The sequence below is a fragment of the Engraulis encrasicolus genome, chromosome 13, assembly GCF_034702125.1.
Source record: "Engraulis encrasicolus isolate BLACKSEA-1 chromosome 13, IST_EnEncr_1.0, whole genome shotgun sequence".
NCBI lineage: Eukaryota > Metazoa > Chordata > Actinopteri > Clupeiformes > Engraulidae > Engraulis > Engraulis encrasicolus.
In genome coordinates, this window is record NC_085869.1 from 16,815,098 (window position 1) to 16,842,265 (window position 27,168).

The 27,168-nt window shown below is 43.7% G+C and overlaps 1 protein-coding gene across 4 annotated transcripts in view; it reads right to left on the reverse strand.

Moving 5' to 3' along the window:
- Positions 1 to 19,778: 19,778 nt before the first annotated feature.
- LOC134460753 (dehydrogenase/reductase SDR family member on chromosome X-like) overlaps positions 19,779 to 27,168 on the reverse strand; it is a 43,289-nt gene continuing 35,899 nt past the window's right edge. For all 4 annotated transcript variants that reach the window (XM_063213283.1, XM_063213281.1, XM_063213280.1 and 1 more), the window contains exon 7: positions 19,779 to 23,685. In XM_063213283.1, coding sequence (XP_063069353.1) covers positions 23,488 to 23,685 — 198 coding nt within the window. In that variant the 3' untranslated portion in view covers positions 19,779 to 23,487. The remainder of the gene's footprint in view (positions 23,686 to 27,168) is intronic.

A 27,168-nucleotide genomic window follows, 5' to 3' on the forward strand; every position in this document is an offset into this window, starting at 1 on the left:
TAACAAATGGTTGAATTTGCTTAGTACATGCCTTGCAAGTTACTTATACAGCAGGCATTAACATTAGTGCTAATAGATGTAACGCTAAAATAAAGTGTTACCCCTGTTTTCAGTTGTCCACTGCAGTGTTGCAGTGTTTCATGCTCGCTCTCTTGTGTTAGATAGCGTGTCCTCTTAAGCGAAATGAAGAGGAGTCCAGGCTAGCAGGGGTGCTTTCATTATGCTTCCTTTTTGGCTCAACCTTGCCCTCAGCAAGAGAGAAAAAGACTAACGAGCTTTATTTTTGTATGATGTGAATTAAAAGACACCCTTTTGCAGTGTGAGTGCCTGGCTTGATGTGTGTGTTCAGTTGTGTGTGTCTGTGTGGTCGTTGAGTGTTTTCAAGGTTTTTCTTCAGGGTCAATACTGATCTGTCTGTGGCTCGGTGTACTCTACTTCCCGTCTCTAACTTCTCATATGCTGGACTCTTTCCAATGAAAGGCTGTTTTTTTACGGTACAATCGACCTTCTGCTATAGTTCCTCTGTTATCTTTAAATCTTTAAAGATAGGCTATGTCTGGTTTAGTCTTGGGCCCCTACAGTTATTTTCCTGTTATAACACGACACGATTATTACTCTGAATTTGCACTACTAAGAGAGTGGTATGAGACATGGTATGAGAGTGGTATGAGTGGTGGTGGTGGTGGGGGGGCGGGGGGGGTCGGCTGAATTGGGTTCTCATTACATTGTATGTATTGGGTGGGGGTCCCCTTTCAGATGAATTTGTCCTGGGCCCAGCCAAAGCTGTCAGCGGCCCTGGAGACACGGTATGTATCTCGAGATAAAACTTTCCAGTACCACAGTGAGTAACACAAACATCAAATGGAGTAGTCCACATACAATGAAAGAGGGAAGTATGCAAATTCCCCTAGGGAAGCGATCCTATCTGGACATTCAGTGTGACATTGTTATCTGCAAAATTGAACCATATCTACTGTACCGTATGAGCTCCATGTAGCCAGCTCTCCACCTTCATTTTCATATTCATATTGCAGAACTAAAAAGTGAATAAATTCAACCTCATGAGTCACTCCATGAATGCAGCACATTGCTTTCAGCAAGCTGTTTTTTTTTTTATAGCAAAAACCTACTATGCACTCTCCTTGGTGATGCCTTCAGTCCAGGGCTGGACTGGGGCAGAAATAGGACCCCGGCACTTTTGGCTTAAAGGGGCCCCTCATAATAAGCGGTGCAGAACTGACTCACCGGTGGGCCCTGCACCCTTTTGGGCCAGTATTTTCAGAAATGTAAAAAAAATAAATCTTTTTTTTAAACATTTCTGAATATAGGGGCCCAAAAGGGTGCTGTGCCCACCGGGAAATGCCCTCTATGCCAGATGGCCATTCCAGTCCTGCTTCAGGGTGCCTCCCTTCACTGACACATCAAGAGAGTAGTGTCACAGCTACCTGTCGGAGGCAGGGAACTGTGAGGAGCAGCTTCATTTGGGGCTGAATACTGAGGAGTCTTGAGGATATTTTCGTACGCTTCAAATTTGTGACAGTATTTTGGTTGCGCAAATGTAGCTGTTATTCGCTCCACTGATATCCACTTAGGACGTCGTATTCACATATCGCCTCTGCGAAAAAGATCAGAAAATATTGTGCATGCTTAAAATAAGTTAATTCTTCTACCCTTCACTGACAGGGCCGTAACCAGGGTGGTGTATAAAGACTGAATTTTTCATTGTTGATCATATATCGATTTTCATCATCATAGATACATTTTACTAGCCTGGTCCTGACCATCCCATAATACTACTATTTAATTTCGTATTTATGGTCTGGCATTTGTTTGCTCTGAAGTGATTGTAGGAAGCAGGAAGTTTGCACTCAGTTATGGTTTGAAATTATTGGACACCTCTCACCCAATCGCTGGCAGTTACTCAACAACAACATCGCGCAGACCAATGGCTCTGGCGCAGATGTGTACGTCATTGTCACGAGCGTCCTCCCCCTTTCGCCCCCACGTGGGGGGCGTATTTGATTATTGGCTGTTTTCTGGGGGGGGGCGTTGCGATCAAAATTCTACTGCTCCAGGCACTCCACAGAGAAGCACGGCCAGACTACAGTAGTGGAGCCAATCCTTTGGCGGAAGTACGTAGGATGGCTCGCGAGGCTAACATTTTACATTACTGAAAAATAATACAGAGGACATGATCTCTGTATCCTCAATGGTAGTTACGACCATGTTCACTGACACATCAAGAGAGTAGTGGTACAGCTACCTGACGGAGGCAGGGAACCGTGAGGAGCAGCTTCATTTGGGGCCTGAATACTGAGGAGTCAGATATTTCCGTACGCTTCAAATTTGCGGCAGTATTTTGCTTGTGCTTTGGTTGCTGAAATGTAGGTTTTATGTCGCTCCACTGATATCCACTTATGATGTTATAAGTAATCACATATCAGCTCTGCGTAAAGGATCATTAAATATTGTGCATGCTTAAAATAATTCTTCTACCTTGTACTTCAATAATACTATTCTAGACTGTGGGTGCACTATGTCAGCTGGACCTGTTATGATTTCTTATGTGTGCAGTAGATTAGGGCCGAAGCCCCTTAATGAACGCCGCACCTCCTGTGTCACGCTGTAATAGACATTGAAAGTTAACTACTATAGTACTACACTACTATGACAGTGCACGGGGCCTTTAGTAATACATTATGACTTGGTCATTGCCATTCTGGTAACAGCTAATTTATATAGCCGTGTCTTGAGGGGTTATTGTTGGAGCATACGGGCGCCATGACAACACCTGTCGTGAAAAAAACGAGCATTTCTGGGGGCTTATCTGTGGCACAGAAATCAGACACCAATTTTTTGTGAAAGTTCTACCTTGCATTGTTTTAATGCATGAAGTGTTCCACTTTAGACATTCTTAAAACTTGTGGACATTCACACCTTGCCGCATTATGCCTTTCTGCATTCAATATGATATTAAAGAATGTGCTTGAATAATCATTAGGATAGTGATTAAATTGTGACACAAATTATGACCGGACATCAAGAGAAAATGCAGAAGGGAAAAATGTGTTTATCCCAGTCTGCCAGTCTGTGCTATGACATCATGCAGTCACAATAATTTAATGACGTTATTCAAACATTAAAGTAGTAGGCAAGAAAAGCGTATAGGCATCCCATCAATGTGGAAAAAGTAAGTCCTTGTGCATTTCACACACACATATACAACTATGCGTTATCATCCGCTGGTCATTACCATAATAATAGAGGATGCAACACATTGCACACTCGACAAGTCGGGGAGGAATGTTAACCAGAAAGCCTTTTACTCATACAGTCAGGGCCGGCGCTAGGCATAGGCAGACTAGGTGGTCACCTAGGGCGCCAAATGTCCTGGCTGGCACCACAGAATTACAATATTAAGCTAAATAAAGCATCAAAAGTTTACATTTAATGGACACTCAGTACGAATACATGGTACTGGATCAGCTGTGCTCGATCAGATATATGCCACCATGTTTACAGATGCTGATGACAAATTCTACAAAAAGGAAAGATTGGTGCTCGCCTAGGGCACCAAATTGCCTAGAACCGACCCTGAATACAGTATGTATGAGACATTCCCAGCACACTCTGCTCCTTCTTGATAGCAAAATGCCTTCTCTTTTCCTGTTATGCAGCAATTCACTGAATGCAAAGTTTTCCCCCTGCTGCAATCCACTCGACCAGACACTCTGATGGGCAGGTCACCGAGAGAGATACCAGCAAAACGTAATGCACGGTGCATATGTTTGGGGCAAGGAGAGGTATTTCTGTACAAGATGTTACAATGATGTTCTGTAGGCCATTGTCTTAGTTGAACATACCTCTGCAGGATGCCGAGCGCACCGCGCGGCGTAGCAATCATCTGCTTTCTGATGTGTTTCGGCGCTTCAAGATTGCATGTTGCCTGGGGTCAAGTGAATGCATTCCATTTCATATGACAGTCATTTTTTTTTCACCATGATGCTTCTGTCTTATCTCTCTTGAAAACCTGTTTCTTACTCCGGAGGTTTCCTGTCAGCGTGGCATACCAGCGAATGATTGAAACTGTGCACAAGGCAGGCCATCTCCCTTGTTGTTCCTTCCAATGTGTCCCCTTTCGTAGACTACTCCTTTTAGTTCTTTCCTGTTTCATATGCAGGTTCTACCCTGCGTGGTGTACTGTCCAGATCCTTCCATCGTGACTTGCAGATTTTTTTGTTTTTCCAATGTATCAGCCCTCACAGTCACAGTCATTCATGTCAGTCGGGAATGACCAAAACAATCTGATTGCTCTCGATGTGGTCATAATATCATCTTTGGAGAGCCTAATGAGTTGTGACGGTGAAGACTGGTGGCCATGCGGCACACAGACTGATAATGTCATTTCGGGGGGCTTACGTCCATATAATAGCTCTTATTCCTTTGCATCAGTGCCCTAAAATAACCCCCCCTCTCCTCGAGCCTTTGTTACCTTGTGACAGTAGCAAGATGAATGAGTGTTGGATTTGCACATATTACAAGCCATCTATGGGGGACCACGCGGCGTCTGTCTGTGGGCAGAGCCATCTCATCTCTCCTCTCCTCTCCTCTCCCCTCTCCTCTCCTCCCCTCTCCTCTCCTCTCCTCTCCTCTCCTCTCCTCTCCTCTCCTCTCTCCTCTCCTCTCCTCTCTCCTCTCTCCTCTCCCCTCCTCTCCTCTCCTCTCCTCTCCCCTCAGCCGCTCTCTGATTTACGGAGGGATCATCAGTCATTAAGCTTGGGCAGCCTCGCACACAACGCTGGTTGTGATGTTGATGAACAGCCTGCAGGAATACAGCCTGCCAGGGGCTGGACTGGGGGAGAAATAGGGCTGGGCACTTTTAGCTTAAACCATTTTAGCTTAAGCCCTTTTATGGGAAAGGGTGCCCTCTGCTTATTAAATGCTAAATATCTCAGCCTCCGAAGCACATACAAACATGAAATAAGCTGCACTAAAAAGCTAGGACCCTCATTTTGCAATTTAGAATGTGTTCATTCAGCTCTAACATACCCACATTTTTTAACAGAAAACCCTCACATCTCAAGAACCTGAATGCAGCGTTTATGTGTTTCCAGGCTAAAATGGGTTAAAGGGGCCCCTCATAATTCGTGGCACAGAACTGACTCACTGGTGGGTCCCGCGCCCTCGTGGGCCCCAATTCCCAGAAATGTAAACTGAAAACAGGGGCCCACGACGGTGCGGAGCCCACCGGGAAATGCCCACTATGGCAGATGGCCAGTCCAGCCCTGAATGCAGCCAGGGGGCTGAGGCAGGGAAAATGCCCCTCGGTTGGAATGATCTGTTGGAAAAGATTTATATCCTTTACAATGAGTGTTGGCATGCTCTGAGATTTCGTTAGAAGGAGGCGCACAGAGACGGGCTCAGCCACTGCCTGTCGTATATAGTGACAATTTCGCTGATTTATCACTGTTGCCACAGATGCTGTATGTGAAACGCGAACAGTGTGATGCAATTCTATAGGCTGAATTACTGCTCTCTGCAATATGGGTGTCTTTTTTTGGAATGCATGCCAGATCTTTCACTGCTCTGTTTTGGAGGAATCACACACTGTAGTCAGAGAATAGTATATGAGAGAGAGATAAATCAGGCGGGTTCTTTTCCGGTATCCACTTTACATCGGTTGAACGCCCCTTTAGGAGAAACTTCGATTAGGAGACCTTCGGAGTCTTGAGACTGAGAATAAATGGAGTCCCCTTAGCGCTGTAGATGGCGGTAGCGCACGTCTTGTGCAAACACCACGAAAAGAGAAGAAGAAGAAGGAGGGACAACGCCCCCTTAGGAGACTGAATTTTGAGCACACTTCTTTGCATTGGATGGGCGGGTTTTAACATATCTTACTCTACTAGATGGTTCTTTGCTGTAATGCAAAGCCAAGGCTTTCCCCATCTCACCGAGGAGGAAATCAACACAATATGGTGCACACACACACAGTAATTAAAAAGCAATCCATTCCTGTCTTTCAGCCAGTTGAAATTTAGAGGGCATGTCAATGGCATGTGCCTCTTTGCGTGTAATATGTTTTCTGGTAGGGGGAGGGTGCTTTCACATACAGTATGATTGCAATAAGTGAACACTCCACTGCACAAACGAATGCTAAATAGGCCTACCTACAGAGTAATAGAAATACACAGATATAGCTATAAGATATAGATATAGACGCATATTTAGATATAAACAGGCCAATGATGTCAATATAAGACCACAGATATGGATGATTATGTCCTCGTTTGAGAGTCACTTTGTTATAAAGCATCTGCCAAATGCAATGTAATGTAATGTAATGTAATGTAATATAAACAGGCCAATGATGTCAATATAAGACCACAGATATGGATGATTATGTCCTCGTTTGAAAGTCACTTTGTTATAAAGCATCTGCCAAATGCAATGTAATGTAATGTAATGTAATATAAACAGGCCAATGATGTCAATATAAGACCACAGATATGGATGATTATGTCCTCGTTTGAGAGTCACTTTGTTATAACGCATCTGCCAAATGCAATGTAATGTAATGTAATGTAATGTAATATAAACAGGCCAAAGATATAGATCAAAACAGACCAAAATGCTCAGCATCACCAGGCTATTTCTGCAGTCAGTCTATTTATTTATCTATCCGTATTCATCAGGCGAGCAGCTGGATACCAAGTGACCATAGTACATAGCTGTAGTAGATGAGTCACCATGCAGGGCTGTCCTCGGGCTCCCATTAGTCCCCTTGACCTGTGCTCTACTACTCCCAAAGCTCTGGCACATTTCATTCATCAACATGGGCTGTATTGCATCGTACATTTAGCCGTGTTCAACATGGGAGTCCATTTAACATCTTCTAATCTAGAGAGTATTTGGTCCCAAAGTGGTCTCTAAAAAAAATTTTTTTTCAACTGTGCATTTTTGTTTACTGTTATGTGCATGTTCACAGGAAAAGGATCACTGCAAAGAAGTTTTGTTTATACTGATTGCAGTTGCTTTAAAATGCTAAGAGAATAAGTGCTTGATTTGATTTGAACAGTTGGGACAGATTGGGTAGGTGGGGGTGGAGGGTCAGTTACAAAAACATGGGGGTGGCTGTGGCGCAGCATGCTAAGACCCCCACATTTGGGCTTGCATGCCCACGGAGACCCCGGTTCGAGTCCGGCCATCATCCTGCCCCATCTCTCTCTCCCAATCGTTTCCTGTCTACTCTCATTGTGTCATGTAATAAAAAAAGGCAAAAAAGTCCCCAAAAATACAGTTACAAAACTATACGTAGATGGGGGCAGATACAAAAGCATAGACGTAGGCCTACTGTGTCTAGGCCAGTCGAGGATGCATGTGCTGCAGTGTTTTTAACCAAAGCTATCCCTTTGTCCCCCCCAGAAAATAACAAAATCCTGGGTTCGTGACCAACTGTGTGAGTGAGTCATTCAACACATTTATGAAACAATATGAAAGTCTTGCATAATCCATCCATGAGTTTAGATCCACACGTGTAGTATAGTATGTGGGTGTGTGGGTGGTGCTTTAGGCAGTTTCTTAGATCACTAAATGACATGTATGGGTTCTTTTTGGGTTGCTGATGGTGCAGATAACTCTGCACATGCCCGAGCACGTTGGCTTTAGTTTTCTTTAAGAGCAGCTTAGAGCTTAAAGATCCATACTTTTATTCACATGCTTCAAGCCGGTAGGAGCTGCCTGAGCAATAATGTATTCAGATGGTAAGCGTCTTAGCTGGAGGAGAGATTGAGCGTATATCCTGCAGCTTCGCACCACCCCTCAGGAGGACAGGGATTTCGGTTTGCTCTGCTTCTGCTCTGCTCTGCTTTGCACTGACATGCCATGATTAGCCAAAAGAGTTGTAGCGGCGTCACTTCTTATCTTAAGGCTCCAGCAGGTTTAGTACTAGTAGGCCTAATGGGGGCTGAGAGACGTGATAAAGCTCAGCTCACCTTCAGTTTGCCTCAGTTCAGCTGGGGTAGAGGTCATGGTCTGGCTGGTAGATGGTTCAATAATGTTCTTGTCTGATGGACACATCCTTTCAACGATTTCCAATTTCCTAATTTTTACTCATGTCCAGGGCCGTAACGAGACATTTTCAAAAACCGAGGTTGAATATTGCGTGCTGTATACTGCATACTGTACATTTAGAATGCTTCAAACTCTTCAGTCAAACTTTTAAGTTGGTTTTCAGTAGTCACTGTCTTGAGGATAAATGGGAGTGGCGTATAGAGAATGAATGTACGATTGTTGATCATAGATCGATTTTCATCATAGATAAATTTGACATTTCTGAAAAAAATAATGAGGACATGACCTCTGTGTCCTCAATGGTAGTTACAGCCATGCTCATGTCTCAAACTCATGTCCATGTCTCAAAAACAAAAACGTAACAAAAACCAACATTGAGGTATGTCATAGGCATCCACATATTAAAAGCTGCATTTAAACAAAACTACTAGGTAGTCATTACTTTCTGATAACACGGACAACCAATAATTGCTTGCAAAACCAACTTATATGACTGTATGAGCTGATCTCCTCTCCAGCTTGTTTCACCATAGAAAAGTCATATGACTCACACAGGCATGAAATTGATTACACATTGCATATACTGACGGTCTGGGAAGCCGACATTGGGGGACAAAGAGGTCAGTTGTCTCGGGCCCAGGGAAATGGGGCCCCCAGATTTGGGTTCTCAATACATTGCATGTATTGGATAAGGGGGGCCCTTCCGATTACTTTGTCCCGGGCCCAGCCAAAGCTGTCAGCGGCCCTGATGAAGGTTGGGCTGAGCTCAGTGTGTCAGAGAGGAAGAGTCCAATTTCCTGCAGGTTAACCCCACACCACATGTTTACCCCCACGTCTAAGCAGATGGCGGGGTGTGGACGGAGGGCTGGGTGTACAGCCCCACACAGGTTAACCCCACACCACATGACATGTTTACCCCCACGTCTGCGGAGACCACGGGGTGTGGACGGAGGGCTGAATGCAACAATGCAACACAGGTGATTTAGTGCTTTCTGTGTAATTTATAGAGCATGAAAATACAATTAAACGTCTGACCTTGGTCATGGTCCTCTCTGTTTCCTATCTTCACCACAGGGCTGCAGCACGAGGCGAAGAGACACAATCTGAGTGGGGCACGCGTTTGCTATGCAGCTGACCGGGGTCCGATTCCGGCCCGGGTCCTTTGCCCATCCTTCCCCATCTTTCTCTCCCCATTCTCCATTCGCTTCCTGTCACAACCTTCACTATCCTGTCAAATAAAGGCAAAAAAATAAATAAAACTTTTTTTGGGGGGGAAATTTTGCCTTTTATACCCCCATCTACATAGGACAGTATGAGGGTGACACAGGGACGGATTAGCCCACTGAGCCACCACTACACCTTTTGTTTGGGGGGGCGGGGGGGGGGCTTTATGGGCCTTATTTTTGTGACAGGACACTCAAGACAGACAGGAAACAGGTGCGAAGAGACAGACGGGGAACCGGTCGGCAAAGGACCCGAGGCAGAATCGTATCTGTGTCGCCGGTGTAGCAGTACAGTGCCCTACCTTCTGAGCCACGGCAGGGCCCCAGATACATATTTTTTAAAGTAGATTAACTGTACAACTGTCCAACATCCACATATTATGATTGTCATACACATATTTGTAACCGTACAGGACATAACTAGTAGCGTGCAACATATTAGCACCATGCAACATGATTGTGGATAAAGAAAATCCAACTGGCATGTACTATATATGTTTGGATATTCATGTATGTATGATACAGAATGCTGGTATCTTGGAGGGTTGTAGCAAAGAAAGTGGATGTAACCAAGAAGCGTCATTTTGTTTCCTTTCCGGTATCCACTTTATGTCGGGTGAACGCCCCTTTAGGAGACCTTCGGTTAGGAGACCTTCGGAGTCCTGAGGTTGAGAATCAATGAAGTCCCCTTAGCGCTGTAGATGGCGGTAGCGCACGTCTTGCGCAAACACCTCAAAAAGAGAAGAAGAAGTAGGGGACAACGCCCCCTTAGGAGACCCAACTTGAGCACACGCTTTTGCATTGAGTGGGCGTGGTTTGCGATATCTTCGTTTGATTCAGTATTTTTGGTTGTAGAACACAGTCTTTTTCACAGCAGAAAAACATGGCTGAGGGAATGAAGGGATAAACGATGCAGATCCCTGCACCTGCCATCTGTGTTTGTGGCATCCTTAAGCAATGTATCTAACTCCAAGCTCCAACATGTTCTAGGAAACAGCCCATTTACATAAGTCACTACAGCTACGTTTCTGTCAAGAAATGCACAACATGTACATTTTCTTCATTTCAAAAGCTTGTGCAATGACCTAGTGGGTTATTACATACTGAGTACATAGTGTTGAGTGATGAGTGCAGGTTGCATGGAGTGAGGGTGAGTGACAGGGCTGAACTGGTGGACTGGGGGAGAAATAGGGCCCGGGCACTTTTTTTTACATTTCTGAAAATAGGGGCCCATGAGGGTGCGGGGCCGACCGGGAAATGCCCGCTATGCCAGATGGCCAGTCCATCCCTAGTGAGTGACACAGCGCTGTGTTTGTGGCATCCTTAAGCAATGTATCTAACTCTACAGTGGTCCAGGAAACAGTACATTTACATAACTGTCAAGAAATGCAACATGATATTTTTCTTCTTTTCAAAAGCTTGTGCAATGACCTAGTAGGTTATTACTGAGTACATAAAGTGTGTGGAGTGATGAGTGCAGGTTGCATGGAGTGAGGGTGAGAGTGACAGGGCTGAACTGGGGGAGAAATAGGACCCGGGGACTTTTGGCTAAATTTTTTTTTTTAGGCCTACATTTCTGAAAAGAGGGGCCCACCGGGAAATACCCGCTATGCCAGATGGCCAGTCCATTCCTGGATGAGGAGTGCAGGTTGCATGGAGTGAGGGTGAGTGCCACAACCACAGCTGCTTGTCATGCTGCCTGTTGGTGACGCATGTGTGTAATGATAAAAGCCTTGTGGAAGAAGTGACCTATAAACGTCATCTGAGGTAGTCCTGCACCTTCCGGCACTGCTGTGGAGAAATAGGGCCCAGGTACTTTTGGCTTAAAAGAACCTCTCATAATAAGTGGCGCAGAACTGACTCACCCTTTATTTTTTTTTATTTTTTTTTACATTTCTGAAAATAGGGGCCTACAAGGGAGCGGGGTCCACTGGGAAATTCCCGCTATGCTAGATGGTTAGTCCAGCCCTGCCTGCACCTCCCGGAGCTACGGTGGCAAACCCTTGTGGAAAACAGGAAGTGCCAATGAGGTGTGTGGCAGCGGGTGATGGTCAAGAGCATGAAGGCATGCATCATAACAGTGACGAGAGCTGTGCTTGTCTGCACAGTGAACCGTACCGAACTCTTGGGCAAATGTGTTGAGCGTAGGTGTGACTGAGGTGAGCGGCAGCGGGAGATGGTCAAGGGCTATAGAGTTGCCAACCGTCAAATACAGACTCGTCCTGTATTTAGAAACAAAAGTATGGTTCTGTATTGAGCTGAAACACAACACAATTTGGTTAAAATGCAGGTTATTTTCGTAGAACATGAGGACTCCGGGCTCTTGTATTAGATGATTTACCTCCTGAATCATCTTTGTAGTATAGGCCCCTGCTCTGTGAAACGTCAAGGCATTCATCATAACAGTGACGAGAGCTGTGCTTGTCTGCACAGTGAACCGTATCGAACTCTTGGGCAAATGTGTTGAGCGTAGGTGTGACTGAGGGCTTCCCAGAACACCTGTGCTGTGTACAAATGCCGACAGCTGACAGATTATGGATAGCCAGCCTAGAATAGATGATGAAGAAGATCAACAACAGCAAAACGCCATCAAAAACATTTGCTATTTTATCTACATACACTCTGCCAATTAGTTTATAATATATAATGTACACTGGGAGATTGGCAATATGAAATAAGAAATGATGATCCAAAAACAGAATCAAGAAATTAGCTCCTATTCATGTGACACTGTGGATTCATGGGTTTTCCCATTAAGAGAATTTGAATGAGAGTCACGGCAGGTCATGTGATGCAATTTGCGATGCTTCTTGATTGACTGTGGCACAAGCAATTGCTTCACTGATTAGCCCTTCAAATCCTGCTCTCAACCTGCTCATGTCACCCCATCATCTAAAGATTGCATCTCTAACTCTTAGGCCTTGATTGACATTCTGAGCTCTTAGTGTCAATCTATTTGTATTACCAGGGGAGGTGTTCCCTCGTCAGCCGTGGCCTAGTGGTTAGAGAGTTGGTCTTTCAATCTAGGGGTTGCCGGTTCGAATCCCCCCTGACCTCCCCCTACACCTCCATCCATGGCTGAAGTGCCCTTGAGCAAGGCACCTAACCCCACATTGCTCCAGGGACTGTAACCAATACCCTGAAAAATAATAGTTGTAAGTCGCTTTGAACAAATGAAAGCGTCAGCTAAGTGAAATGTAATGTAATGTAATGTAATAATGTGCAGAGTGAAGTAATGGTTACACATGGCGTAGTGATAAACCTGGCTAAGTTAAACCACAGTAAGTGGTTAACCAGCAAACAGATACGTAGGTGTCTAGCAGGCGTCATTTAATAGTTAGGTCAATGACGTTGTCTTGGGCTGAGGCATCAGGTGGTACAACCAAAGCTAATGCCCATGAATTAATTAGTAATTGGTAATGTACTCCAATGAATATATTTCTTAGATAATCCACTAAAAACGAGCAAAACACATTTCATCCATACAATAGCGGCAATAGCTGTGGTTGTACCACCCTGCTGTGTGCTACTACTAAAATGTCATTGACACAGTTAAGAAAATGAGGAGTCTGTGCTGTTTATCAGCTGTTTCCATTACCACCAAATACAAATACACATACAAAGGCTTCTTTGTAACTCCGAACCACATACAGTATACTACATGTAGCAGATGATGTGTCAGCGCCATAGAATAGAATAGAATAGAATAGAATAGAATAGAATAGAATAGAATAGAATCCTGTAAACTTACAGGGTTGAAACAGTGTGAAATGATGTGATTATGATGGATTATGATGGATCATTCCTGACAGGATTGAAACCCCATAAAAGCCTAATGGGGCCAGAAAGATCTGCCAGTTCTTCTCATGTGCAAATGTAAGGCCGAACAGCAGAGTGTGCTGGTAATGTACTGCAAAGTAGATTCTTCTTAAACACAGACCTCAGCTTCCATGGCTGTAACATCAAACTTGCAACAAAGTCATTATAAAAGAATAGTAAAGCATGAAGGAATTGTGTTGTCAAACTATAGAAAGTGTGAAGTGTTGAAGTGTTGAAGTGTGATGCATGCACAGGCAATATACAGATACACAGAGCTGTATGAAGTACAAGTCGAAGTTCTACTCGAACAGATGCAATTACAACTCTATTGGTATATTACATACTTTCAACTTTGTAATATCATACTACTAGTGCTGTAATTACATCTGCAAGAGTACTTCCTTATACAACTCTGCAGATAGATACACTTGGGTAGTTGTGATGTGGGGGACAAGCGATAGTATTCAGACATACCGCTATTCCGACATCCGACATGCCGTGGAGGATTAGGGTTAGGGTAACTGCATGCACTGTCCCTAAACTGATAAAACGTGAGTAACATATCCCAAACCACAGACATGCCAGATTTCAGTGGGAAATGTGCCGGTATTCAGACAATAGACATCAATGTCTGAATAGTGGCATGTCTGAATAGCGCCATGTAACTGTGCTGTGAAATATGCATGACTGTTGAGGGGTGCAATATGGGAGGAAGGGGCTCAGGCGAAAAGAAAAATCCATATAGAAGGAAAGCTGGCACACCTGTAGCAGCTGCAGCTAATAAAGCACCATGTGCTGCGGCTGCCTTGCAGTGTAGTGTAGTGTAGTGTACGCCTTGCCCAAGGGCTGGGTGCCGTATACTTCATAACAAAAGCATCTCATCTCGTGATATTCATCTAGTCTCCGAAAGAAAAACAGTTTGCCTATTCATCTGCAAGCTTATACTAAGGAACTGTTTTCAGGAGTAAACCAGGTTAAGTTCAGAGGTAAATCATCTCAAATGAGGACTCCAGGCTCTTCTAGCAGATGATTTAGTGCCTCTTTACTTAACCTGGTTTACTCCTGAACCAGCTATTTAGTATATAGGCCTCCGGTCTCTGAAAGAAAAAAACAGTTTCATCCTCCTGCTGCATCTGTTTTAATAGTGAACAAAATAGACTTGCAACAGCACACCCCAAACCCCCCTCAACCATCGCCAAACTGTTCTGTCTACCAAACCACAGAGGACATCCTCCATTACCGAGTCTGTTGGCCGATAACTGGCTCAAGTCTCCAAGGGCCCTTTGGAGCACTGTGCATTTATGTGACATGACACATATAGATCTTTCCCAATCGTGATTCACTTACGGCTGTGAGGGAGAGTGCATGAAGAGAAACACTTTCCCCAACTCTGGCCTCCTGTGGGATGGAGGCACTGTTAAGGGCTCTGTCTGATGTGAGGCATATTTGATGGCTCTGAAAAATGAGGCTGTTGTATTCCCTGTGTTGTTAAAAACTCTTGTCAGTTATACTATCTCAAATATGTTAAAAGTGTTTTTTGTCTCTTGTAGGTTGGTATCCATGGACATGGTGTTTTTATTACTTGGGATAAGGCAGTGGTTCTCAAACTTTTCCCATCATTCCCCCCTTCGGATGATCTGAATGCTTCCGAGCCCCCCCAAGCAACAGCAGTACTTGCGCAGACTGATTTTACAATCGCTGCGCTGCGCAGAATCAAAGGAAAGGTGACTGGTGAAATTTTAAAAAAGAGGGACGTGTGTTCATTTCCTATGCTATTAAATTTATGACAATGTATAATGTAATGTTGGTGAGGGCTTAAAATGTATTGCTTATTGGAGAGACAGGAAATAATTTCCGTGGGGGAAAAACCCCCCAAATCAGATGTCACAGGCCCCCCCTGCGATGCCTCCGTGCCCCCCCAGGGGGGCTTGCGCCCCACTTTGAGAACGACTGGGATAAGGTATGTGATGACAGCAGGATACTTACAGCACATATATGGTATAATCACCTGTGCTTGTGACATTGCTTTTGTTTTCAGAATATGAAGGTAAAATATAGGCTATGATTCGTATTGTATTTCTATAACTCATTTGCATGGAAAAAAATATGTACGTAAGTTCGAAATATTGTGAGTAATACTGGTTATGGACAGGGGAGAAGCATTGGTATTGTGATGGGGGCGTAGATGTGTCAGAGGCCCCCCTCTGACTCATGTCATGCTGGAGTCTGCGAACGTAATGCTCTATAAATAATGTCTGATCATTAAGTATAATAGTTCATAAACACTGAGTTTGCTGTTCAGCATAGAAATGTGCACGTTAATGGCTTTGGGCCCACAAAATATTGTAGAAGGGTCCCCTGTGAGATGTTTATTGATCGAAAGCCATTGGCATTTTTCTTTCATTGATTGATATCATAAAAGATATTATAGATAGAAAAAATATGGTTAATGAGGAGGTTTCTTCTTCCAAATTTGTTTTCTTCAAAGTTACTGTCAAAGAGTTTGTCTCTCTTCAGTCATTCTTGTACAGCATGATAAGTGGGCACATACTGTACACAGTACATATAGGCCTATACTGTGTATGCAGTACACTTGTATAGACATGCATTATGACTGACAGCAAAGCAGGAGTAACCTGATATTTTCCCTTCACACTGTCACTCCGTGTTCTTTGTGGATATCTGTGGATTCATTTTCATATTATCTTGTAAAAAAAAGTGGTTGATGGTGACTAACAATGACCTCAATGACTAAGACTACACATTTCAAGTCAGGGTGGAGCCAAAGACAACACTGGCGGGCAGAGATGATGGATTAGTCTTGAAAAACACTTGACAACATACGGTATGGCCTCCCACATCCTGCCTTCAGGCAACACCGCGCACACATTTTGCACAATGGATGGTACACTAAAACACGTGCGACTCAGCAGAGCAGCCATGCCTGCCTGCACAGGGAAGCCCACAGAGGGGTAACAAAGGAGTCAGTTGACCCAGGCCAAGGGAAAGAGGGGGGTGGGGGGGCAAAATTGGGTCCTCATTACATTGTACTGTTTTGGATCAGGGGGGCTTTCAAATTATTTTGTCCCGGGCCCAGCAAAAGCTGTCAGCAGCCATGCCTGTGCCGCACAATGTTGACAACTACGAAAGGCATAAAACTGCTACTTAAGATGCAGATAACCCCCGCATGTCAGGCTGCAGTTCCCCTCTCTCTCGCTCAACGGGTGCTCTTTTCCCCTCCAAGGATTTTATGAAAATTGAAAAATACTATCATAATAATAATATGAAAAAAGACACGACTCCCACGGGAAGTGCCATGAATAATCTGACACTGTTTGTAATGAGGCTATGGCAACCGCTCCAGAGGTAAAATAATATTAATAATAATGATAATTTTAAAAAATGTACAATGAAGCGAGCAAAGACATGACACATGGTTCATATAGGCTGGCAGCAAGCCCTATGGTAAGTGGTACATTTTATTCGTTGCTGAGGGAGAGAACATTGTGTAGACATCATTATAATGATGAATGACATGCTTCAGCAAAGATGTCTTTAAATCACCCCCAACTACGGTAGGGCTGCTCGATTATTAGAAAAATCAATATCACGATTATTTCAGTCAATATTGATATGACGATATTTTTAGACGATGATTTTTTTAAAAGGCAAATTAATTGTGCAAAACCATTCACAATCTTCACTCCCACCAGGCAGCAGTTGGAGTGGAGGGCCATAGAGAAACACACAGTGGTGTTCTGCATGAGTGTTGGGTAGCAAGTCTGCTTTGTGCTCGCAAGTCTGCTTTGTGCTCAAGTGGAGGGGAATGCATTGTGCTTTGCATAACCTACCCTTTTGGCAGTATAGACAAATTACAAAAATATTGTTTCAAATCGATATTGTGAAATTTGACATTGTTTGACAGCAATATCGATATCACGATATTAATACAATGTATTGCACAGCCCTACCCCAACCTTACACAAGACAATACAAAAGACAGTGAAGGCCTACAGTATATTTAGAACATGCTAGAACTGTTGCAACAAACAAGCTCCATAAATGACTCAACTTGCTACAATGAGTGTACTCAATGTGGCACGCAGCTTCATTGCCACTGTCTGTAATTGCCAGTCTTTTAAGATATGGTTTTAAAGAAATTGTCTGCCTGCCTTCAGGGAACTGAGCTTGGCAGAGGAATCAGCATCTGCTAGAGGAAACAGAGCAGTCCTCGCCATCTGCACCATTAGGCTGAATGGCGTTAATAGCATTGTAATTGTTCTTTTCTTTCCAGTGCAATTGTGGAGCATTGTTTGGTATTACACAGGGAACAGTGTAATTAAATGTGTCAGTGCTTCATTAAGAGTGTCTTTTTTAGCGAGGAGCAGCGATTAAGGAGTGCTTAACAAGAGAAGCCTTGGTGCTGTTGGGTCGGGAGGGTGTGTGTGCGATGATGTGCCTGTTTACGTTGCCCTGAGCTGCAGATGTTTATGCTCACCAAGTGGCTTCTCTGGTGATGGGCTCATGCACTGTGCCATTACCAAGAAAACATCATGCCAGTATACAGTATATACACGCACATAGGCCTACTGTATCAGACATCTTCCATCATACTTCATACAAAACCACAGGATGTGATGTAGAAAGACACTAGGCCTGGGGCTAGAAGGGCCGGTTTCTTCATAAAAAGCAACACTCACATTACTCCATATTGTATGCTTCCAAGAATGACCTACTGTAGAAGAGAATTAATTGATGATTGAAAGATGTGTATTGTGAAAGTGAGTCAGACATTAGACTTGTCTGTCTTTGCTGTCACTTGCTGGTTTACCACTGCCTTTAACCTCTTTCTGACAGCTCTGTCATGCTTTTCTTAAAGTGATGACGTGTTTGCTCATCAGAGTCCAAATGTTTCTGATGAATACTAAGAAAATGAAATTTCAATGCACTGCAGATAAGAAAGCATGTACTGTATGTCAGCAATCTACAGGTATGTGTCAATGCGCGCATACATATTCATTGGCTTGAACTGAATTGCACTCTGACCCTAATGACCTTTCGCATGTCAGTCTAAATACAATATGGAGTATTTGTGACAAAAATGGCGAAAGTCTGTGAAAATGCAGTATGTCGGAAGCACCTTTTCAATCAATCTTTGATGAACGACTCAGTTTACATGTAAACACCAGCTCAGTAATGCCAGTGCAGGATATTAATTATGCTTATTATATGGTTGTGACGTCATCTGTCGAATGCTCCATTCATTTCAACGGGGCTCCCCAACGTTCGGACGTCTGTTATTTTTCGATAACGGACGGGTTGGTCTATAACAGACCGCTGTCAATGGCAACAAGACTTTTCACTGCTAAAGCGACTTTTCAACAAGACTCTAATCAGCTGCTGTGATAGACAGCACCCGTTGTCCTGGCTACCGCTGTCAATGGCAACAAGACGTTCACTACTAAAGCCACTGGCTTGTATAGCCTACAAGTCAGTGGCTAAAGCGAATGTTTCATATCACTCCGCAGGGGGTCCGGTCTTTTGTCACTCTAATCAGCTGCTGTGATAGACAACACCTGTTGTCCTGGCTAGCCTACCTAGCTGTTGCCTAGCGAAGTTCCACAACGGCACTGTTTTGTTTTGCGCAGCAACAATCTTAACATTAAATAGGTCTAAAGAAATGTCCCCGCATGTGTGAATCATTTAAGTATATCCATATAATAAGCGGGTTAACTTTCGGCGAGTCGGTCGCTTTGTGGAATAGCAGCACTTCAGAGAGAACAAGACCCCTCCGCTCCGCGTCGGGGTCTAAAGATTCTCTCTGTCGTGCTGCTATTCCACGGTAGCGACCTTCTCGCCGAACGTTAACCCTTACTGAATATCCATACAGTACATCCAGTAAATCATCTGTCACAATGGATGGAATCTTACAGGCAGGGCTGCCAACAGATGGGGGCAAAGGGGTACGTTGTCCCGGGCCCAGGGAGAGAGGGGGCCCAGAATTGGGTCCTCAATACATTGCATATACTGGGTAGGGGCCCATTACCGATTACTTTGTCCTGGGACCAGCGAAAGCTGTCAGCGACTTACGGGCACAAACAAGATGAGCAGGCAGCAGATGATGGAGGGTGGGTGCCCTTAGATATGGTCTTAGTGTAACCGGACTTTATCGTCTATTGCAGTGGTTCCCAACCTTTTTCTTAAGGGACCCATGTTTTTACTATTGTAAGCTTTGGTGACCCAAACACGCGAGCGCCCACGGAGTCACACGATGCACTCTGTTTCTTGGGAAAACTAATTTTAGTTATTTTATTCCTCAATTCGTCTTTGGTCAAATATAGAATAAATGTTTAATGTAGCACTTACAATTTGTTGCGTCTATGCATTTAATATTAGTTAAATGCTTTGTCTTTTATTCAACATGGGCTATATATATTTAAAACGAAACCCCTTAAAATCAAGAGGGCTCCGCGACCCCCTGTGGATCTTTGGCGACCCATAAGGGGGGTCCCGACCCATAGGTTGGGAACCACTGGTCTATTGGACCAGAAAAGCTACAGAGGCAAACATCACGAGACACAGAAAAGAGAGAAATCAGAGAAAAAAGTGAATCCTTCCTGTGTTAAAAAAAAAAAAAAAAAAAAAAAACGAACAGAAAATTCGTAGTTGAACATTTGTAATATTTTATTAGTTTGCTTTGTCATTGTTCATCTCACAGTGATATGAGAATGGGACTATACATTTCCAAAGAGCTCCAGCACAGCATGTTTTATTACAGTGAGCTTAGTACTTTCCTCATAGGTTGCAGAGAGGGTCATCGGCAGTCTGTGTGAATCACCTCAGTGGGCCTTTGGTTGGACATTTTTAAAGATGGCAGACAGCATTTTCAAAGCTTGAGCTACATCGTCGAGAACAACACACACCGCAAACTCAAACAAAAATATTTGACTTATCACACTAAAATATAAACATCTTACCACTTAAATAATTCTCTATTCATAATTGTAAAGATATAAAATGGAAAAGGGTAACACTATATATATTGAGAAGGGAAACCTCCTGTAGATTCTTTGTCTCATTACGTTACATCTCACTCCACAATTCAGTCAACACTCCTCATTACACTTACTTTTCAATTGCTACATTTCTTTTATATTTTCAGTTCACAGTTAAACATTATTGTTGGTAAAGGTAAAAGGTGCTTTTGGCACAGGTGGGAAAATATGACTATTAAGCAAATGTTTTCTCAAAATAAGACAAATAATTACAATATCTTCACAACATTACAAAAATGTTGTGTTAGTCAGTGACATAACCATTCAAATCATATACCCATTTGATTGTAAGGTACCGTGTAGGGATGTAAACATTTAATATAAATGCCATCCCTACAGGTCCTCCTATGGGCCGCTTGCACAAAAAAATGTGCTTAACTTATTTTCAGTTTCTTTAGTGGCTAATTGAACTTAACCTGAAGAACACAGTAGCCCAAAACCCACCAAAAAGTGGGACATATGGAAGGAAAAAAAGACCTTACTCTAACCTTAACGTCTAATGTCTAAACAAAAGAAAGTCTTTCTTCACTGTTGATAGCACAAAAAAATGACCTTCAGATATCAGAGAATATTCAGCTGGTAAAGACATCAATACACAGACTACAAAAACATACACAAGACTGCCACATTTTTGTACATCTACGTTGAGGACACCAAACAACATGTATCAGGAAAGTAGAAATTTCTTATCTATTGTAGCATTACTGTGCAATTGTGTTAACGTGGACTTCTGGAACAGTGGGATGACATGTTATCTTGTGTGCCAATTTGAAAGTGAAAGTTTTGAAACAAACAAGCAAACAAACAAACAAAAACACACAATGTGAACTTTGAATCTTCTTCACAAAAAAATCCATAAGGTCAATAATGTGTATTCTCTCCTTCTTAGGCAGTTCATAGATTTGATATACCTAATTTGTGTGTTTTACACTTAGTCCAATGACTTTCTGCATTACTTGTTGGAACACGGACATGATGGAAAACTGGTTGCGGTCAGCCAAAAAGCACAATGACGACCAACCTGGCCGCGGTCTGCCATGACATCAAGGGGAAAGAACGTTTAGCACTAATGAGAAACACTTGCGCATTTCACCAAGTACATCTTAGTACATCCAACAGCAGTCCTCCCTAAACAACACACCGAGGAAACACATGTGCACACAGTTCATTACACACAGCACGAGCCTGACAGCGTCTTAGGGTCAGCTTCACACGCTTGTGTCCAATGTCTCTCCTCCGCTCCCACCTCTGCTGCCAAGGCATTCTGTCCAGAGCCGTCTGGGTCCTTGGGAGACGCAGCAGCAGCAGCAGCAGCAGCAGCAGCAGCAGCAGCAGCAGCAGCAGCGGAGAGGGAGGGAGGGAGGGCTGGACCAGCAGTGACGCTCGTCTTCCTCACTCACAACACAACCACTCGGGACATTCTGGTTTTCACATTCAATTCACAGGCTGAACGATATGCTAAGCTGCAATGTCAATTTCATTAGAGGCTGCTGCTGCGGTTGGGATGCGAGAGGAGAGGAGAGGAAAGGAAAGGAAGGGAAGGGAAGGGAAAGGGACGGGTGCTGCTGCTGCAATCTCATTGTTATTACTCCCACTCAACCCCCGGGACTCCACACCACTCCACATCACAATTGCCTACAAGGCAGCCAGGTTGGGGAATGCAGCTAAGGTGCACCTGAGGGAGGGAGCCAGGGGGGTGGTCCATGTTAGATGGAATTTAAATAGATTTAAATAGATTTCAGTGATGAATGGTGGTACACAGTGTGCGGTGGTGGTGGCACAAGGTAGTAAGTAGTTGTCATTCATAAAACTGAACATTTGCTCTGTGAAACGAAAGCCTGCTGCTGCTGGCTGCTACTCCGAGAGCCGATCGGATCGGATGGTGTTTGTTTGCGCACGGCTTGCTCTGCAGATGGCGCGTTGGCGGCTGGCTGTGTCCTCCTGGTATGATGATGATGGCAAACTAAAATGCTCATCACCAGATTGGAAACATGTCCAATACGAAGAGAGGAAGATAAAACGAGGATTTGGAGAAAACAAAACAAAGCAATGTGAAAAAAATGAAGACGGGAAAAGTGGTATTTGTGCCACCAGTAGAAAATTCTATTGATCTAGTGCATGAATGCTTTCTGCACACAAACACATGCGTACACGCACGCATGTACACACACGCGCGCGCACACACACAAGGACAATTGGAGGTTATTTCAAGAAACAATTCTGTCTACGGCTCTGATTAGCTCAGACATATTTGCCAAGCTGATTAAGAATTTATGTTTTCCATTAGGAATGTACCACCTGTGTCAAAGTCAAAAGGAAAGGTGCACATGGTTCCATTACACAGACCGGGTAGCATTTCACAGACTCAAAACATTTAGTCCTTTGTAATCGTGATAGACGATTAATCGTGTTACTGAACATGTGCTCTCGAATTCTCATTAAGCTTGCAAAAAAAAGAGACCACACTACTAAATCCGTATGCACAAAGACATTAGGCAGAATATACTTTTTGTGAGACACACAGCCAATAAACCCAAAGGAGTAGTCCAATTATGAAAAATCAAACATCATAAAATCATCACAGTGGTTAAAGATCACAATGGCATGTCACAAGATCCGTGGGAGGAAAACAAAACATCACAGAGGGGGTTTGAAGGCCAATACACCACAGACTGCATTACCTGTGGAGCCAAGGTGCTTTTCTTTTTCATCTTCGATTTTTTTCCCCCATCACTCTCTCTCTTTCTCTCTACCTCTACCTCTCTCTCGCTCTCTCTCTCTTTCTCTCTCTCTCCTGGAAGATCAAACAGCGGCTACATCAGTGTATGCACAGGGTGTGCAGGAGAGCAAAGGCAGGGGCTCCCATTATTATTATTATTATTATTATATTATTATTATATTATTACAAGTAATCCTCATTCTTAGTTTTGTGGCTGCAGATGTGAGGGAGATTTCTGTCCACAATTATGGCATGGCATCCGCATTTGCCAAGCTACTAACAGCCTTTAACTGTTCATCAGTACAGAGATTGACATACACACCAACAAAAAAAATCAATTGGGCTGTGTGCCAACTGCCAAACTGAATCCCTCCAACGAAAAACAAACTACAGAAGAAGAAAATCCTGCCTGATGACTTGAGCCTGGGGCTGAAGAGGGTGGGTTGGTGTTGGTGGCGGTGGTGGTGGTGCGTTGGCTACCACTCTTCTGCCTCTACTGGGACAGCAGCAGGTTAACTCCACGTCAGCCCTCTTCCAAGTCCCCCGGTGGAACTTCCGACAGCAGCAGCTCCCAGGGGGGCTCCCCTTCCACCGTTCCACGTCAGTCTGCTCGGCACGGCTCCAACAAGGGGCCCACCAGTCGGGAGCTCTGTGTCCACAGATGGGCCTGGAGGCTTGCGTCGTTCGAGGCCGCGGAGGAGCGGGTCTTCCGCCCGTTGTGCAGATAGCACCCACCCACACCCTCTAGTTCAGAGGCGGCAGCTGCCAAGATGGCAGTGGAGGCTCCCTGGGCTGGAGACTAGAGAGGCAAGCAAGCATACAGAATATAAATATATATAGTGTCAAGGAAAACTAAATGCTATCTTGTTAACTTCATTACTTTACACATTAACACATTTAATTAGACTTACTGCTAACTGAAAAGACAATGCTCCACTCAAAGCTCAACTCAATTATACGTAGATACGGTATGTATGTGAACATGGAAATGTGTCAATGTACTGTAAACAGTACATTAAAAAGATTCTAAATCAAACAAATGTCGATCTAAAATAAAGCCCACTGGACTACTGACCCAGAAAAGAACAATTCCCTTTTTGTAAAAACAAGATGACAAAAAAATGGAAATGCTTGAAGCTGTTTTGGTACATGGAATAATAACCTTGAGGCTGATGTTTGGGCTGGTGCACTGCTGAAATCTTGATAGCAAAAAAAAAAAAACACTGTTTGCTTTGAGCACTACTAGCTCTTAGCTGTGTGGGTCTTCACATGCATGACTATGTTTCCCTGACGGAAACCGCCTGTGACTGCAAAGCCCGTTGGCACGTGTGACACACACACAAACACACATCAGTGTGGAGAGGAGTGAGCTTCATCCGCACGTTACGCATGAACTTGCTTTTAAAGTCAAAACATCAATGCACGAGGTGGAACAGAACAGACTTGCGCAGTGGGTATTGCGTATGAGGTATGCTGCTGCTGCTGACAGAAGGACAATTAGCATTCCATACACGTCTGCCTACAGAATTACCCACCAGTCCCACAGATAAGCTTCTGTAATTACGACAAATTTTCACAAAGATCTGGCTGAATCAGAGGGAGTTGGGGAAGGAAAAAGGAAATGCTATTTTCCAATTGTGTGCAAGGGAGAGAGAGAGAGTCGTCTTGTCAAACACAACGGAATACATTAGCAATATGTCCTTTTTTTCTCAATGTCACCTTAACCTTGACATGGAATTTAGCCCGCAGCAATCTGGACCAACTGCCGTGACCAAATAATGCGGGGCGCGGGGGCGCAGGGCGCGGAGTGGGCGTACTGTAGCAGCAGGTGCGATGTGATGAGAAGGGGCCGTCCCCGGAGGAGACGTGTCCCTCTGAGACAATGACAGTGACTGTCTGGCTGTCACTCAAACACGGCCCCAGCTGCTTCTCTCTGGCTATCTGGACTGCAACATGGGAACATGGGAGTGTGGAGAGAGACCAGTGGAGAGCCAAGTGCCCCACCTGGATTTACAGCCCTCAAAGGAGGCGCTACGGCACATATCTCCCGCTGGCTGTTTTTATTTAATGTTGGGTCAATATTGTGTAATGGAGGCGGGGAGGTGTTTGGGGAACAGCTGTGAAATGCGATGAGATGTGATCCAAGATTCATTGATTAAGAAATAAAAAAATATCGGTGAGTCATTATCAGGTGTTGTTGGCCTGGTCTCTCTAAATAACGATAGGACCGTCCAAACAATGGATTTGACATAAACAGTGTACTGCAAGACAAAACGCAATAAAGGTTTATAACATCTAACAATGTCAAATTGGATTCCTGTTTAATCTACAGAGTACCTAGACACTATTAGTCTGTAACATGATGGAGATGCATTATTCAATGAAACAAACCATGGCTGCAAGCAAGCCCTCATCTAAGCCATGAATAAAAATGCCTCCAAAATGGCTTGTTGCCACCCTGCTGTAATTCCTATGTGGATGACAAACCATGACATTTACCAAATGTACATTCACTAATCCAAAATGAATCTGGTAAACGAAAAATTGGTTTGGAATTGCCAGTACCATGGAACAGGAGCGTGAACTGTACCTCTAAAAGCATTGCAAGTACCGTAAAATTGGGCTGCAAGGGGTAGTGTAATTGCATAAAAGGAGATTTAAACCCTGCTCGATGGGAAAACCACCATGGGCGTAGAATGGCATGGCACTAGCAGCTCACACTATGGTTTCCTCAATTTTTCAATGGTCAAATTCCACTCGTTAAGACTACTTAATATAGTCATAATCAAGTCTGATCATTAAAAACTGGGCTTCTAAAATGAGGCCCATCATTGTTGTCTATGTGAGCATCTGATAGCCTGTAGGGTGGCCTATAATCAGTGTCATGTGGTGGTCACAGCAGGCCGTCATATAAACATCGGCCCTCTGAGGAAATACCCTAAAATGTGATTCAGTTTCAAAGAAAGGGGTGTCTAGTTCACATAACCGTAGCAACTTTGACCATAATTTGGCAGCTACAAGATAGATCAGTGAAACCATTTTACCTACATGTTGATTTTTTGTTGATATGCAACATGTGGAATTGTTTTCAGATGCAAGACTGTATATAACAGATTTGGTGAGATTCACATGTGACAAAGTTTGTTTAAATTGTTTATGCATCCAAATGCATTCATTCCAAGTGACTCACTTCCTTGTGGGTGTGGCTAATAATACAATGTATGTTGTATAGATAGGATTCCCCAGAGCCATACAGAGGGGAGAGTTACGCAATTGGAGGACCAGGAATTAAATGGCAACTCCGCCTTTCAGCGAGATAAGGGTGTTCCTAAAGCGGCTGTCTTTCCATAGACTCAACAGAGAACCACCACATTAACAGCCAAAAATAAGGACTAACGAACTATACTGCGGGGTAATCACCACAAATATGTAAACCATCAACTGTCTCGGTGGTGATAATCCCAACAGTTTTACCATCTGTGATGTTAATCTGAAGTTATTAGTACGAACAGCAAGTCTTGTCATATTCCCTGCATTGCATCGCATTGCATTTGCTGTGTGCTACGCTCACTACTAGGAACTAACACTCTTAACGCTGAGCAGTACTGAGAAGCTAAAACAGCTAATTTTGCTAATGAGGAAGTCGGCCTAAGAACACAGCGGAGATTGCCCGACTCTCCCCTCTGTATGGCTCTGGGATTCCCGTTTACAAACATTCACAATGTGAGGAGGGGCAAGATAAAAAGCAGCCAACCACATGAGTGCATTTTTTGAGTGACAGCAGCTTCGTACAATCAGAGGTTGAAGAGGGCCCCTGGTTGCGCACACAGAGATCTTTTACAAACGGGAAACCCATGTATAAGATTACTATCCTACACTCCAAATGGATGAACCTACTGACTTTGTGGCATTTAAAGTCGTGCAAGCAACTAAAAAGCAATAGGGCCTCGTCTCTATAGTGCTCGGGCTCGAAGAACAAAACAATAAAAAACATAAACCCAGCATTTCGCTGCCTTGTCTTCACGAGTAAATTCCTGCTTTGTTAACAATGTTTTCTCAAATAATGTGACAAAGTTGTGGTTCCAGGGAAAATGCATAATTTGTTCAAGCAAGCAAACGCCCTGAATAATTTATCATACCACAAAAAATGCCTCCTTGAATCAGCTCTCAGAAGGATTTGCGCTGGAGGAGGAGGACAATATTTACAATAAAGTACAAAACCTGTCCTTACCAAAGTAAATACAACTGCTGTTGTTGTAAACAGAAGCTGTGCCCAATGAAA